This window comes from Carassius gibelio, chromosome A7 (genome assembly GCF_023724105.1).
Source record: "Carassius gibelio isolate Cgi1373 ecotype wild population from Czech Republic chromosome A7, carGib1.2-hapl.c, whole genome shotgun sequence".
Classification (NCBI taxonomy): domain Eukaryota; kingdom Metazoa; phylum Chordata; class Actinopteri; order Cypriniformes; family Cyprinidae; genus Carassius; species Carassius gibelio.
The window spans coordinates 8,876,494-8,894,462 of record NC_068377.1 but is presented as its reverse complement, the minus strand read 5'-3'; the positions used below and the strand labels follow the sequence as shown (position 1 = coordinate 8,894,462).

General features: G+C 38.2%; 1 protein-coding gene across 1 annotated transcript; it reads right to left on the bottom strand.

The window, feature by feature from the left end:
• Nucleotides 1-6,438: 6,438 nt before the first annotated feature.
• LOC128016392 (uncharacterized) lies at nt 6,439-7,888 on the bottom strand. The gene is made up of 2 exons (XM_052600864.1): nt 7,698-7,888; nt 6,439-7,413 (listed from the first exon to the last, which is right to left on the bottom strand). The coding sequence occupies exon 2, from the start codon at nt 7,216-7,218 to the stop codon at nt 6,439-6,441; it is 780 nt and encodes a 259-aa protein (XP_052456824.1). The 5' UTR covers nt 7,219-7,413; nt 7,698-7,888.
• Nucleotides 7,889-17,969: the final 10,081 nt, after the last annotated feature.

The following is a 17,969-nucleotide window of genomic DNA, read 5'->3' as shown; positions in this document are numbered from 1 at the left end:
TGTTTGGTAATTATATATTGGATATTATGATATTTGCATGTCCATATCTAAGTGCTTTACTCAGCAGGGGTCAGTCATGCTGTAGTTCACGAACAACAGGGCTGTACACTCTAGACAAAGGATAATTAACATTAAGAAATATCCAGGTTCTAAAAATATTATTTGAAGAAATGTGAAACTAATGTGTGTGGTCTAAAATGTGGTCTAAAATGTCAGGTCAGATCATATTCATGCTACAATATTACAATATTTGCATCAATGCAATCAAGGGTAAAAATATCAATACAGTCTCAGAAAAAAAAAGGTATCAAGAATGTCAGTTAGCAGTGCTGGAGAGTAATATTTTGTATGTAATCTGGAAATGCAATACTTGTAATTATATTATATTATATTATATTATATTATATTATAATACTCATAAACGTTTTTCATGCATATTATTACATTTGACCACTGCATTTACAGAAATAATTTCACTTTTAAGAAGTGTTTTCTCAACTAAACAACAACCTGACAATCACATTATAATTGATATTTGAATAATCATTCATTGATTCATTTAATCATGCATTACTGTGTTTTTGGAAGGCTTTTGTATTTCAAACAAATTAAAACACACTTCAGTGTAAATTAAAGCAGTGATTCTGTAACTTTGTTTATTATTATTTCTTATTATTCTGCCCTGGCAATGGTGTTCTAAACCAAAGACTGACAGATAGCTAACAGGAATAAAGCTTCATCACACGTTCTTCGTTGTGCTTATGTGATGCACTTTACTTTACTGTAAAACTGAAAGAAACACAAAAATACAAATTACAAAATGATTTACAAAATAGCATGGACATTTTCACATTCACAAACATCTGTTTACAGAATTAAACAACAAAATAAACAACCGAATTATGTCTTTGAAGAAAAATGCGACTATGTAACCTTATTAGCATATTAGCTGTCAGATCACGCTATATTTCAGAATCAAACATCAATCTCTAAACGTCTTAATAACGACCAGCTTTTAATTAAATTAACACAACATTATTGCAGTTATTTTCAATATGAAATTTATAACTTACGGTCGTATCTACTCCAAGGATTAGACAGCATCTAAAACGCAGATCACAGAAAACGACTCTTCTTCTACTGTTTTACGAGCTTCCTGTTGCGTTCTACTGAGTATTGTAATAACGATTTTCACCACAAGGTGTCACACATGAACTACTTATACAAACCAAAATGAAACTAAAGAAAGAACTAATACTGCACAGAACACTCCCCGCCTGGTATAACTTGTGTTATACCACTATGCATTCCGATTATTTGACAAAAGTAAGACAACATCACATATAGGTCTTAAGTACTCTCTGAATACCCCTTGCTTAGCAGTCTTCACCATAACCTTACGAATTTTTCCATCAGATGAGGCTACAGTCTTTGCTATGAGACCAATTGGCCACTCACTGCGCTTAGCTTCCCCATCCTTCAACAGAACAATGTCTCCTTCCTGAATACTCTCTCTCTCCTCTGTCCATTTTCTCCTGGGTTGCAAGGTAGACAAGTACTCCTGCTTCCATCGCTTCCAGAATGAATCAGCCAGCATCTGGACTTGACGCCACTGATTTTTGTGCAAGTGCCCTATCTCAAAATTTCCTGGAGGCGCTGGAGCAACACTCGCCTTCTGAGTTAAGAGCATTGCTGGTGAAAGCACTTGGGGCATGCCCGTATCTGATGAAATTGGGATTAAGGGTCTGGAATTCATGATGGCCATGACTTCTGCCATTAAAGTTGTTAAGACCTCATGCGTGAGTCTTGTGGGAGTTTTCATCAAGAGAGCCTCCAAAATACGTCTGGCAATGCCGATCATTCTTTCCCACACTCCTCCCATATGGGAGGAATGTGGAGCATTAAAGGTCCACGTGCAACCTTGATTCTGCAAGAAGCCTTTCAACTCTGAGTCGCTACTGTCAATTTGGAGTTCCTTGACTGCTCCAACGAAATTTGTCCCCCTGTCAGAACGAAAGTGCTTCACTGGTCCTCTGACAGCCAAGAAGCGACGCAAAGCACATATAAAGCTTGACGCTGATAAAGACTCCACAACCTCTAAGTGAACTGCTCTGGTATTTAAGCAACTGAATATGACAGCCCATCGCTTGTTCTCAGCATTATGCCCTCTTGTCTTACGTGTCACCACAGTGAATGGTCCAAAAACATCAAGACCTGTGTGTGTGAAAGGTGGATCTACAGAAACTCTATCTGAGGGCAAAGCCGACATCTTCTGACTCTCCATCTTACCTCTCAGTTTCTTGCACAGCACACATTTGTGGATGATATTTGAAACAGATCTTTTGCCACTGACTATCCACAATCCAGCACTACGTATAGCACCCTCAGTAAAATGCCGGCCTTGATGAGCCACTTGATCATGATAATGCTGAATTAAAAGACCGGTTACGTGATGATTGGGAGGGATTATCAAGGGATGCTTCTCTATATCAGAGATGTCAGCACAGTGAATGCGACCCCCAACTCTTAACAGACCCTCATTGTCCACAAAGGGGTCAAGCCTCAGGAGTGTGCTACGCTGCGAGACTTTACCAAACTTAGTCAAACTCTCAAATTCTTCCTGGTACACTTCTCGTTGTACGGATTTGACTATAGTCGCCTTGGCTTGTGATATCTCCACACCTGAGGTTTTAGTACACAGATGCCATTTTCGACAGAGTGTGTCAGGAAAAGATTGTGAGAATGAATTTGCTATGTGCGTCAGAGTAGTGATAGCTCTCACCAAGGATCTCCAGCTTGAGAAACGTTCAAATCTGCTTGAGCCTAGTAAGTCCTCTTTGACGTTAGTTGCCAGTGTGTTCACTTGGGGGCGAATTTCAACATCCTCTTCTGCTTTTACAAGTCCATATGACTCTCCTAAACTACATCCTATAGGGTCACATTCCCTAAGGAACTCTGGACCTGAGAACCAGTTGGTAAGGGGTAAGTGGGCTGCTGCCACAAACCTGGTGGCATGATCTGCTGGGTTCTGTTCAGAACAGACGTAATGCCATTGACTAGGTTCCGTGGTTTTTCTTATGCGTGCAACTCTGTTAGCCACGTACATGTAGAATCTGCGTGTTACATTGTGAATGTAGCCGAGCACTATGCGACTGTCAGTGTAGAACTGGATATTGTGGAACTCTATGTCAATTTCTTCCTTTATAAGTTCCATCAGCTCAACAGCAAGTACCGCTGCACATAACTCCAGGCGTGGAACAGTATGTGCTGGAAAAGGGGCCAACTTGGATTTTCCCATTACAAACCCCACGTGAAGCTGTCCGTTTGAGTCTATTACTCGTAGGTACGCTACTGCAGCGATAGCTAAAATAGAAGCATCCGAGAAGATACACAACTCTCGAACCTGAGCTCCACACAGTGAGGTTGGGACATAAGATCGTGGTATTTGCAATCGATCAAGCTCTGCTAAAGATGAAGTCCATACCTTCCACGAATCTCTTTTGTCTGCCGGAAGAACAGTGTCCCAATCCTGTTGTATAGTTGAAAGTTCTCTCACTATAGCTTTGCCTTGCATGGTGACTGGACAGACAAACCCGAGGGGATCATATAAACTATTGACGGTGGAAAGGATCCCTCTTCGAGTAAAGGGTTTGAGATCTTGAGAAGCTTTAAATGTGAAGCAGTCTGCCTTGATGTTCCAACTTATACCAAGGCTGCGTTGGAGAGGTATTGGGTCTTTATCAAAATCCAGGCCTTTGAGATCGTTGGCTCTCTCACTAGATGGAAAAGCTTCCATCACCGAAGCACTGTTAGAAGCCACTTTATGCAGATTCAAGCTTGACTTTGATAGCATTGCTTGCGTACGCTTTAGGAGATCAATGGCTTCTCTTTCAGTAGGGACAGATGTGATGCCATCGTCAACGTAGAAGTTGCGTAACACAAAGTCCTTAGCATCCATACCATAATCTGCTTCGCCATACTCTGCTGCTCGCCTTAAGGCATATATAGCGACTGCTGGCGAAGGACTATTGCCAAAGACGTGCACGGTCATTCTGTAATCAATGATCTCCTTTTCTGCACAGTTGTCTTTGTGCCAAAGAAAGCGAAGATAGTTGCGATGCTGCTCTTTTACCTTGAAACAATAGAACATTTGTTCTATGTCCGCCATCACAGCTACTTTCTCCCTACGGAAGTGCAACAGCACACCCAAAAGGGTATTGTTAAGATCAGGTCCGCTCATCAAAACATCATTAAGGGACACCCCTCCATACTGAGCGCTCGAATCGAAGACCACCCTGATTTTGTCAGGTTTGTGTGGGTGGTAAACTCCAAAAATTGGCAAATACCAACATTCTTCCTCTGATTGTAAGGGTGGAGCAGGTTCTGCTTGCTCATTTTCAATCACCTTCTGCATAAAACCAAAGAAATGCGTTTTCATATTCGGTTTCTTTGAAATAGTGCGCTGCAATGAGTTCAGCCTTTGTATAGCTTGCTCTCTATTGTTCAGGAGTTGCTTTCTTGGAGAGCGGAATGGAAGTGGCGCCACCCAGTGGTTATCATTATCAAGGTACACCTCTTTGTCCATTATGTCGAGAAAGACTCTATCCTCTACAGATAAAGCTGATTTATCATCCTCTGAAGATCTGAAGAACACATTCTCTTTTAAGCCAGTTGTATAGCTCTCACTGGTTTTTGAACACTTGAGAGAACATGGTGGGTCGGGTAGATATGACAAAAAAGGTGACTCACCCCGCTCTACGACATTTAAACCTTTTGTGCATGGAGAGAAGAATGACGTTCGCCCATTTGGAAGTATGTTGGTCTTATAAGCGTTCACGCTGGACTGACAATGAGTCCCATTCAGGCAAACTTCTCCCACTATCACCCAGCCCAGGTCTAAGCGCTGTGCGTATGGTGTGTTGAGGGGTCCATTTCGTTGTTCACGCACTTTGTGCACACTAAGAATATCTCGACCCAAGAGGAGAAGGATAGGAGCACAAGAGTCTAAAGGAGGAATTTTATCTGACACAGCAGTGAGGTGGGGGAAACACATAGCTATCTCCGGCGTGGGAATCTCGGATCTGTCATCTGGTAAAGTGTTACACTCTATCAAAGGCGGAAGAGCAACTACTGTTTTCCCATCAAGCGATTCGACAGAGAATCCATTTACTTTCCTCCCCGCCGTAGTCACTATACCTGAACACGTCTTCAATGTATAGGGGGAAGAACTGCTAACGATGTTGAACAGATCAAAGAACTGTGACTTCACTAATGATCTATTACTCTGTTCATCCAGTACAGCATAAATGCGTTTGACTCTTTCACGTTGATTAGAGGGATAAACATTTACGAGACAAATCTTTGAACATGACTTGGGCCTACTAGCATCTCCACAAATCTCAGTGCACTTGTTGTTTACCTCAGCAGTGTCTTCATCTGTTTTTTCCATGTTTTGATCTGCAGTTGATACAGACACCTCAATGGACCACGGGGCAGGACCCGGATGCATGGCTGCAATGTGTCGGTCACTGTTGCATTCTCTGCACTTAACAGATGCTCTGCAGTCTCTTGCAACATGCTTAGTGGAAGCACAACATCTAAAACAGATAAACTTTTCCTTCAAATGTGCTTTTCGTTCATCTAGGTGTTTGCTCCTGAATGTGCGACACTTGTAAAGTGGATGAGGTTTATTGTGTATGGTACAAAACTTGTCTGGATCTACATTCTTGTCTAAGTTTCTGTCTTGGTTTGGTTGCGCAGCCATTATTTCAGTTTTCTTGACGAAGACAGAAGTTCTGTTACTCAACTTGGCAGCTCCGTCTGATTTTGTATTGTTTGAGTAGCCAGTTGAAGCAAGAGCAAAACTAGGGTCATTTCTAGTTCTTGCTTGTCTACAAACAAATTCAACAAAGAAGCTGAAAGGAGGAAAGTATACATTATGGTCTTCTTTGTACCTGGAACCTTGCGTAATCCACTTATCTTGAAGACTGAATGGGAGTTTTTCAATGATGGGGTTGACTCCCCGCGCTGTGTCAAGGTAAGCAATACCAGGTAAACGACCACTTTCTTTTGCTGACTGCAGCTCGAGTAGCAAGTCCCCAAGATCTCTCAGACGATGGTTGTCTTTGATTGTGATGCGAGGAAAAGTGTCAAGTCTCTTTAACATCGCCTGCTCGATGACCTCTGGACACCCATAGCAGTCCTCCAGGCGACGCCATATCATACGAACTCCTAAGGCAGGATCACTGACATGAACTGATTTGATACGTTTGGCATGACTGGATGAATCAGGACCAAGCCATTTGACAAGAAGATCTATCTCCTCTCTACTAGCTATATTGAGTTCACTGGTTACAGCTCGAAAAGACGTTTTCCACGCCCAGTAATTTTCTGGACAGTCATCAAATTGGAACAAGCCAGAACTCACTATTTCTTTCTTCAGCAAATATGTAGTAAAGTCGTTTGCATGAGGTGATGGTGGTGCTGGAGTAAAGCAGGAACTTGAGAGGGCAGGCAGGAGTCACGTTGCTTTCGTACTGGATATTTTTGATGCTTTACTTCATCAGCTCCATCATATGGCTCAACTTTTACATTCGAACGAGAACACTGGAAGTTGTGCCGAGTTGTCTGTTCCTGCTTCATAGGAATTGTCTCTGCATTCAATTCCTCCTTCACTGTTGGAGGGAGAGAACTTAGTGAGCCTGCAACATAACTCTGTGTCACATAACTTGAACCCTCACTTTCATGTTGTGAATTAGGAGTCAAATTAGGAGAATTTCTTTGCTGAGAATGTTTCTGCACATACTCTTCTGTGCGTTCAATTCTACTTGAGATGCATGATTCTTTTTCTAGATCGACACTTGCTCCGTCTTCTTCATAAACTGCAGCTTCATAAACTTCTGCCTCTGTAGATGCTGCTACAGCTTCTTTTTGCAGTTGTAACACGTATAAATCAGCTTCAACTTCTGCTTTTCTGCGAGCTGTCTCAGCTAGTGCTTTCTGTTGATGCTCTTCAATTTGAGCTCTTTCTCTCATCATGATGGCTTCCTTTTCGGCATAAGAGGCCTTTACTTTGCATGCGGCTGCTTTAGCTCTTGCTGTGGTCGCAGCTGCACTAGCCGAAGATCTACTCGAACGACGTGATCTGCTTGACCGTGATCTTGTTTCTAAAGGTTGGTCAACTTCCTCTTGTTTCTTGCGAGGCTGTGACTCATCCATCTTGATAATGTAGTATTACATGTAAGCTGGACGGAATCCTGATTGTTTGTCTTCACCCGCTGTGCAGTCGACCTTTTACTATTCTGCCCTGGCAATGGTGTTCTAAACCAAAGACTGACAGATAGCTAACAGGAATAAAGCTTCATCACACGTTCTTCGTTGTGCTTATGTGATGCACTTTACTTTACTGTAAAACTGAAAGAAACACAAAAATACAAATTACAAAATGATTTACAAAATAGCATGGACATTTTCACATTCACAAACATCTGTTTACAGAATTAAACAACAAAATAAACAACCGAATTATGTCTTTGAAGAAAAATGCGACTATGTAACCTTATTAGCATATTAGCTGTCAGATCACGCTATATTTCAGAATCAAACATCAATCTCTAAACGTCTTAATAACGACCAGCTTTTAATTAAATTAACACAACATTATTGCAGTTATTTTCAATATGAAATTTATAACTTACGGTCGTATCTACTCCAAGGATTAGACAGCATCTAAAACGCAGATCACAGAAAACGACTCTTCTTCTACTGTTTTACGAGCTTCCTGTTGCGTTCTACTGAGTATTGTAATAACGATTTTCACCACAAGGTGTCACACATGAACTACTTATACAAACCAAAATGAAACTAAAGAAAGAACTAATACTGCACAGAACACTTATTTTTCTTTGATGTTATATAATTATTTTAAGTACCCCCTGAGATATAGAGTAGTTAATAATTAAGTCAAAATGTTGACAACACATTTGCATCTTCACAGTTCTCTGTTATTGAGAATATTCAGCCAAAACTGAAAATTAAGCCATAAATTACTCACCCTGAAGTCAACAGGTGTATATTAGTGATGCGCGGGTCCGGGTTTTTTCCAACCTGCGGGTCCCGCTTTTATGAAATTATTTGGCCCGCCCCAGCCCGTTCCGCAAATAAAGTAAAATTTCTTGACCCGCCCCACGCATCGGGGACATCACGAAGGTACGTTGCTACTTAGACCTTCGTATGCAATACCTTATTTACCTTATCAATATAGGCTATAGGTAATTGTACTATGATGGTTCGTTCGTGAACAAATCTTTTAGGTGAACGAATCGTTCCCATTTACATAATCCACTGACTATAGACAGTAAAAGACTCATTTCTCGTTCAATGAAGTTCCTCCCAAAGCAGCGCGCGAGTGCGGCGCTATTAGCAGCGCATGCGCAGCTCGTGAACAGCTCTGTGAACTGTTTCATCCTGTCAAAAAGAGTTACTCAAGATGTGACGGAGCATGTGACTTGTTGAATGTAGTGAACGAATACAATCTTCTCGTAGGTGAAAGAGTTGAATGAACTGATACATCTCGTTCATGAATGAAATGAATGAGAGTATACAGTGTCAGTCGGCCAAGCATGTAAATTTCGATCAGCAATCAGCAGATACAAAGCGTAGTTATTAGTGCACATACACTTGTTTTAATATTTGGAATACAGAACATAACTCCACGTTTAATCCCCGATAAAACTCTTGCTTTGTTAATCTGAACAATTTACTATTTATTTAAAGCAATCATGCACACACTTTAATAAAGCCAAATCAGTTTTTGTCACAAGTAAATACATTCGTTGACTTAAGACATAACACATAAGACACTCTTTTTTGCCAACTGCTGGCATATTTGTGTAATATGAAGAAATGGTCACTGAACGAATCAGTGACTGAATCATTTTAGTGAATGAACTGAAAATCAACGAATCTCTTGAAAGAATAAAAATTTCCACCACTAAATTCCATGCAACATAAATGGATTTGTAAAAATGTTGTTTTTAGTGACATGGCCCAACCTGCCCTGCAATAAAGTGCCAATTGCTTAACCCGCCCCAACCTCTTAGCACCTGCTAAGTTGCATCAAAAGGATTGAAAGATCAAAGACCGTTTTAAAATAACTCCAACTGAATTTGTCTGAAAGAAGAAAGTCATATACACCTAGGATGACTTCAGTGTGAGTAATTTATGGCTTAATTTTAATTTTTGGCTGAACTAACCCTTTAATGGTCACACTACATGGTAAACAAATAAATATTTTGTGTGTGTGTGTGTGTGTGTTTTATTTAAATTGTTCAAATTATTTATTTTATTTAATTTACAGATTTGTTTTACAGATTTATTTTATTATAGAATTTCCCATAATGGGAATATATGTAAATTAATTTGATACCTTCTATTTAAGTCAATGTGATAAAAGAGTTAGTCAAATTAAATTGTCAGAAGTAATCATAAAGTATATGATATATTTTATTATAAATGTGTATCATGTGTATGTAATAATAATAATAATAATAATAATAATAATAATAATAATGATAATGAAAGATTATGTTGCTTACTTTTTCATGCAGTGTGTACTCGGTAATGGAATTCAATGGGTAAGTAATCTACCCAGCACTGAAAGGCAAATATAGTTGCATTTATTAAACTTAATAATGTTATTATAACTTATTTCCAAAAGGAATAATTATCTTTATATGGTGTGTACACACTGATATTATGCTCTCAGATCATCTGAAATGTACAAAGAAAGACAGAAATATTGATCCTCGAGCAGTGGCAGTCAGATCAAATGTGGATGTTTTTAGAAAACAGGAGAATGAGTAAAATTGAGAAGTTTCCAGAAAAAAGAGAGTCTTTGAAAAATGGGCTGAAACTTGTTATGGTGTGGTTGTGGTGCTAGAGAAAGAGGAAAAAAAGAAGATGGAGATGAGGTTAGGGAGGGGAGGGGAGGATAAGGGCAAAGAGAGACGAGTGTAGGGGACGACAGGAAAAAGACGGAGGCTGCCCATGCCCTCGCCTCGTCTCTCCTTCCATACAGACGAGCATATGTGGGCTGACAAGCTGACATTGCCAGCGGAGTGTATGGCACCAGGCACGCATCAGTGTGTGTGTGTGTGTGTGTGCGTGTGCTGACATCCAGAAAACAGACAGCTGATGGCACAGATTAGCTTCAACCTTACTGGTAACTGTCAACCACCATCATCCTAGCGCCACTTACACACACATTTCACCAGTATAACCCCTGACACACACATACACAAACCCACTGCTGCAACACCTCATACTGTAGGAATAAGACTCTACATATAATAAAAATATCTGGCAAATTTTGTTGATGTGGTTGTACTACTGTACAGTAATGGTATCAGATGGTAGTACCATTGCTGTTGGTTGCTGTTCCTATAATGTTGTAAACACACATAAAAAATAGGGAGTAGCCTTTTATTAATGAGACGGCCCTGAGGTTGAGGTTGATTCATTTTTCACAGATAAAAACAGTGTAAATGTGTAAATGTGTTATGTTACATTAGGCAGGGATTAAAATAGTAGCTAAACTGAGGCATGGATTGAAATTCCATCTGGGATTTTCACATGAAGTTGAGACAGGTTTTATTTTTTTATTTTTTTATTTTTATTCAACTTGCACTTTTTTATATTCAACTCGCAATAAACAATGTAACGATCCACTCAACTTCCATGAGTTAAATTAATTAAAATCTGTTTTAAAGCATAATGCTCAGGGATAGTTTAAACTGTTATTCACTGAAAAGTGCATGACTTTGAACTTAGTGCGCAATCTCTAAGCTTGACATACTGTATTAAAAATAGGTCAAAATCTATTTTTTAAATGGCTGCAACTCCATGTAACAATTTATTGAACCAAATAAAAAAAGGCTTCATATGCATTTTATATTTTTTTATATTATATTTGATATGTTGTGTGTATGTTCTGTTATTTTTTTCATTCCGTTACCTGTCTTGTTCAGAGTTCATTGTGCGAGTTGGTTCCCATAGTTTCTGATAACTCCCCGATTCGTTTCCATAGTTACCCATTAGTTCCTCATGTGATCCCAGTTCTATTAATTATCTCTCCTGGTCTATTCAAACCCTGAGTCTGTTTCTTTGTCCTGTATTGTTTATTTTGCATTGCTATGATTTCTGTCTCCTGGTTCTCCCTCAGCGCTTAAAAAAATTATAATAGTTTTTGATATCACTGTGTCATTCCCATGCAGCATGTTACAGGTACATCAAATTTTTATGGCCATATAGTAGCCTATGATAGACTGAGAGTATGGAGCTCACAAGAAAAAAAAATTATATGGCACAGTTGTTATTTACATTGCTGTTGTTCTAGTTATTATTTATAATCGATTAAACCTAAGTTGCTTCAGTCCAGTAAGTGTTCATTTAAAAATTAAAAATAAAAAGTATGAACTCGGTCATATGGCAGAAGGCATGTAATAAATAATGTACAACAGGTTTAGAAGCCTTAGAAATGCATCAAATAATGTATCAAATATGAAACACATTACGCTTTATAGCAAAGTGTCCAATCCTGGTCCTGGACAACCTATGTCTTGTCTCGTACCATACCTGCCTGGAAGATTAGTAACCCAGAAGACCTTGATTAGTTGGTTCAGATGTGTTTAATTGGTGTTGGAGCTCAAATTGAAAGGACAGAGGCCCTTCGAGGGAAGGGCCCCTGCTTTTTGATTTTTTATAATTGGCATAACATGCAAAGGCTTGGTTTACTCTGATACGCTCACATGTTGTGTCAGGGAGGAAGTCTCTGTAGTGAAGCTTCTTTTTGATATTGTTATACTGTTATAAGTTGTTTACATGTTATTGTACCGAGCGACATCTTTTTTTCTGTAACTGTACAAGAATTAAATGTAGCACTGTCCTGACTGCTAAGGCACTAGGTTTGTTTACCTACTGCCCAGCTGTTGGTGGCCAGAGTACCATGGATAACTTCTTATAGAATTAATGTCCTTGTGTATCGTTGTACTATATAGACTTTACACAGTCACGCAGTATTTGTAATTGGATATTTCTGAAGGTTCAATCGTTTGTTTTTATGTGTGTACACCAGCTGACATTTTCTGGTCTGACAGCGGCTGTAGGATGTATTTTGCGCAGAAAGGGAGAAGGGGTGTCATCGATTGAGCTACAGACCGAGCCCTATTATCCCGGTCCGCGGTTCACAGCCGCAGCCAAGCAAGACGATCCACGTGTCATCCGCGTTTGCTTTAATTGGCAAAGCGTGCCAGTGTGGCTAACATCTCCTCTGATTCAACCCATGTCCTTTCTTTCACCCCTCAAGCACTATGTCTAGGCACATTTGGGTTGGTGTATTTGAAATAAGTGTATTTTTTGGCAGGGTATGCGGACGACTGGGTAATCTGACCTTGCTTTTCCAGATAAGCAGCAGCAGAGGAGGTGTCAGGCAGCTGTGGTTGTGTGCAGAGAGGATGAATTAGGACTGTGTTCTAGGACTGGGAGCTCATTAAAGAAGGCAAATATGTCATGTAACTCTTTTATAAAAAGCACTAAATGTGAGAAGATGTTTCGTAGTGCTATGTGCTCTTGTGCGCGCTCTGAATGTGTGATGAGTCATGTTGTTTTGTAGTGAACACCCAAAGCCCCACAGCCAAAACGAGCGTTTGCACACACATCACTGCACTGCTACAGAGAAAATATGAAAGAAAGAAAGACGTGGGCAAAGGGGAATAGAGAAATGCTGGAAGGTCTTGTGAATAGCTAATAAATCACACACAGCAGATACGTCAGATGAATGATTGACACTTAAGGGAGCGGAGGGATTTGGTCTTTATTTTGTCAGATTCAAACAAATTCTTAAAATAAATCACGGGCTCTGTGAGGATTTTGTGAGGAAGAGTTTGTTATAAAAAAAAATATGGAACTGCATAATTTGGAAGTAGAATTTGATATTGGGCCTTTATTTGTGCAGCCCGTTACGACTTCATGACCATCAAAGTGTGAATAAAAAGTGTTCTTTTTTTTAGTGTTCCTGTAGCTCAAATGGTAGAGCACTGCACTAGCAAGCAAGCAAGCAAGCGCAAGGTTGGGGGTTCGATTCCCCGGGAACACATGATATGTAAAAGTTTATAGCCTGAATGCACTGTAAGTCGCTTGGGATAAAAGCATCTGCTAAATGCATAAATTTTAATTTAATTTAATTTTAATTTAAAAATATATATATTTAAAAAATTGATTGATAAAGATTGAATATTTTTTTTATTTTTTTTTTAGTGAATATGAATATGTCACATATTTTAAATAGAATTGTATTAAATTGAAATTGCGTTTCTATGAAATGTCTTATGAAATTTTAATAGCAATCAAATGTTTAATTGTGATGGGTGCTTTATTAACTGGTAAATGCTCGGTGGGGGATGTAGCCAGTAAAATTTTACAAATGCATTTCACAAAATAAGAAAATGAAAGAGAAAAAGGAGAGTAGTTTAGAAGTGTCATTTTCAATCTTGAAACATGCTTCTGGATTTCAGTAAACTCTATAATACATTTTATATAGCTGATCCATATGGGTGAATGGAACGTATGTAGTGCAGTAATTATTATGGAGAACAGAGACAGGGAGGAACCGCAACCAGAGCGATCGGTTAATAAGTCAGACAGTACAACACTGCCATCAGCTGGCCAACGACCATTTTTTATTTTTGCAATTAACCTTAAGATCTCTCTGCACAATTTCTTAAATTACCTTCTTAATTAAAAAAAATAAATAAATTTTATATATATATATATATATATATATATATATATAAAGCATCTATATGAGGAATGATTTACTTTTGTTTTTAGAGCTGAGCTTTAGGAACTTTAGAGCTAAAATTTATTTTAGTAGATGTTTAATAGCTTAGCAGAAAATATAGGGTGAATTCAGGTAAAGTAGTACACTATTTCTTAAAGGGGTCATATGACATTACTAAATAATATTTTGTGTGTGTGTGTGTGTGTGTGTGTGAGCTTGTTTATGTGGTTAACGAGGACACAAATTTGTATAATGACATAGGTATGACACAGGTACAATGAGGAGGTGGTTTATGAGGACATTTTTAGTGTCCCCATAATTCAAAACGCTTATAAATCATACAGAATTAGTTATTTAGAAAATCCAAAAATGCACAAAGTTTCCTGTGAGGGTTAGGTTTAGGTGTAGGGTTGGGTTAGGGCAATAGAAAATACAGTTTGTACAGAATAAAACCCATTACGCCTAAGGAGAGTCCCCATAAACCACATATACCAACATGTGTGTGTGTGTGTGTGTGTGTGTGGTTTAAGGTAAAAAACAAAACAAAAAAACACACACACACATCATCTTCCACATATTGTACATTATTGTTTCTCATCTATGCCCATCCTTTAAAGTGTTGATTTTTACAAAGCTCATCAAAGCGCATTTACAAAGCGAGGTTGCTCTGATTGGCCGAAAGCCTCAAGCATGTGACGGAAATGTTACGCCCCTTTCCATACTGTGATGCCGTGTCCCGGCCCAATGAGGCAAAACCCATTACAAACGAGGCATTTGTTGTATCCAGTAAGGACATTATTACTGATTATAATGACTTGTAATTTCTTTTTAAGTGTTGTGTTGTGTATTGTGCCACGTCTGCATTTGTGATCGGAGAAATGACAAACAACAAACGCTACTGTACACTGCTCAAAACTCATGTTTGAATCATCAGTGGCAAATTCTTTAAATATGTAAGCCTACTTACAGACTGAGAGTCAGAACAGCAGGCATTGCAGTCTATTATCTCAGGGTCTGGAAACGGTCCTCCGTAAAATGTGCTGCACACACACAAATATTTGGGTTGAACTGTTCTGGAACAGTGTTGTAACTACAACTTAATTACAGATTTCTAGTTGTGTCCTATTTTGGAAAGCATTTAAACTTTCGCAAGGAAACACACAGTGTCTCCGCGACAAGGCAGCAGTGGCAACAAGAAAAGAAAGGACAACTATGAATATGAATCGCATCATATGACCCCTTTAAACTTAACTTTGTTTCCCATTTGTTTCCCCTTATTACATTTATTGACGTGTATATATATATATATATATATATATATATATATATATATATTCTACTACATAAACAAATATTGTTACTTTTTTTCTGCCTGTTTTCTAAAAACAATGTAAATTAACTTTAATTGTGACCAAATTTTAAAGCATAAATACTCTGCATCTATTTTGCTCTTTTCATCTGTTTCACTCCAGATTAAACTCACTCCAACTGCTTCACCTTCCTTTCTGCTCTCTCTCTCTTATTCCTTTTTATTTACTTTTTTATTTATTTTTCGCATATCAGACCTGAATTTTCTATTAACAATCATAAATAATAATAAATTTATATAAATCAGTGCTGCACTCCTCTCTGTTTACTAAATAATAATAATACAATTATAAGTCAATAAAAAAATAATCAGCAAATGTCAGTTTATTTAATAAATGTGAGTAGTTATAAGTGAATTTTCAAGGTAGTCCATTTTATCTAGTACAATCAGCAAAAGTGGCCTGGCAATATGTAACCACCATACAAAAATGTATTCATTGCATTTTAATCCATGTTATCTGCAGTAACAAATAATACAAGTACTTTCACAATAACATTTGTTTATATCAATTGACCAGCCTTATAATTTAGAAATGAAAAACCTGAATGTCATCAGAAAGCCCAGTGGCTAATTTGCCACAATCGCCAGGGTCAAACTGCACCAGTCAAAACTATTTTATCATTTAAAGAAATAGTGTTCCTTTAATTAAGCTAACAATTAAAGACAACTGTTATGCTTTGTAAGCGGAAATGCATTGAGTACCGTACAAGCTTAAACTGACCACTTTACTTGAATTCATCCTAATATATTAGCAAACACATGAATGTTTATAAATGCTAAAACAACACAAGACTTTGGCAGTAAATTAAAAATCCTGATTAGTGTATGAAGGATATTGTTTACATTCAGTCTAAAGTTTTGACTTTTTGAGGACATTTGTTCATTTTCATAGTGTGTCAATACAGTGTGTTTTCAATAGTTTTTGTTATATTTTTATTTAATAATTGGAAAGTTACATTCAGCATAACATGAATCAAATTTCATACAAATAGAGTACCCAATGACACAAAGGCTAGCCTAGATAGAAATCACCTGCAGAGGGCCGCACTGCAAGCTGTGTGAGGAGGAGGAAAAAGATGTAGTTCACATACATAAGCTGTAGGCCTATGCAAACAATTTAATAACTACAGCATCTCAGTAAATTAGAATGTTGCGGAAAATTCATTTATTTCAGTAGTTCAACTCAAATTCACTCCTGTTCAAATTTTAACGGTCCAGTCAGCGACTCAGTCAGCTCGGTCATCAGCGGCAGCCTGCATGATTATGAAAGGTAAGTAACTGTTAATATAATCGTATGATGTATATAACTGTTATAACATTAAGTAATGTGTCTTATACGTTAATTATTATTTTTTTATACGCTAAAAAAGTTGTAATACCCTTTAGTCCATTTGTTTCCCCCAGAGAATCAGATCGATTGTAAATGAATGATATTCCTGTTTGTTCGCCAGGTTTAATATATTAAAAGATAAGCTGCAAAACTTTTTAGACATGTATTACTTAAAGTTAATAAAAATCACTGGTGAAATATGAAAGTTTGACGAAATCATTATAATTAAGCTAGAAAAGCCGCACGGACCATTTATCGAATGTGACCAGTGAAAGCAGCTGATCGAGCCAGCCGGGCTCACACACATCAGTCATGTGACAGACAACGTATGTTGTAGACAATGGACTTTTTCGTGAAGGAAAAATTGCAACAATAGAATTTCTGCCTGTTAACTGAAACATTTCAAGGTAAGTAACCTATTTAAATTAATGATACATAAGTTTTCAATTTTAATTAGACCTATGACTTCCAAAAGTTACGAAAAAAGACAAATGAGGTGAAATAAGTGTATTGTTGCATTCCGTCCAACAAAGCTTACTTTCATTTACAGTATACTTTTGTTCCTCCTTACAAGTCCAAATCAGTTGAAGGGTAAAGGGTGGTCAAATTTACTGACATTAGCTGCAAATATTGCCACAAATTTTCTGGAGGGAGTGAAAACTGGTTTAGTCTGTTTCTTAGTGCAAATGATAGATCCCCACAAAGACTGTTAAATTTTAAACTGTAAGCTTAGTTTTTTTTTTTTTTTTTTACTTGTGCTTTCTCTGTACTTTTGTCATTTAAAGGCCTTCGTGGAGAAATTGTCTTTAAAACCCTTCCTGCCATCTGCACCATACCACACTAATGGAAGAATGGTGTGCACATCATACACGGAAATGACATTCATTGACATTCGACCTGTATTTTGACATATTTTGTATGTATTTGTTGGCACAAGAGCAAAAATGAGCAAATTCGATGTTCAAGTGTTTTGAGACGCCTTTCTCTGCGTGAGCCCTGAACACCAGAACAACGCGAGTACTGAATTGGACTCTTTTACATCTTTTGTTTGTTCAAACTGCGATTTGTTTTTGTTCAGATGCAGGAGGGACTTCGAGAAGTACTTCGCAGAAGAGAGCTCGGTTCAGTGTCGCTGTCCGTGATACGCGGTTTGGATGCTTTAATGTTTAAATCGACAAGCTGTAAGGCTTAAAAACATGTGGAAAAGATAAGCTTTCGTGACGATGCACAGCAGTGGCCCGTCAACTGTCCTGAGCATCTTTTTAGGCTGGCCTCAGCCAGTCGGTTATATAAAGTATCAAGGTGAAAGTCATCATAGCTTGCTTAGTATAGACCCAGCTCTCAACCCAACTTTGAGAATAGATTAACGGCGATATTTTTTTATCGCCCGATAAGAGTCTCCCGTTAACGCAGCACGTTAACGCCGATAATGG

What these genes read in the sequence shown, in the direction of transcription:
- LOC128016392 (XM_052600864.1), bottom strand. Translation starts at nt 7,218, where the DNA reads ATGGATGAGTCACAGCCTCGCAAGAAACAAGAGGAAGTTGACCAACCT.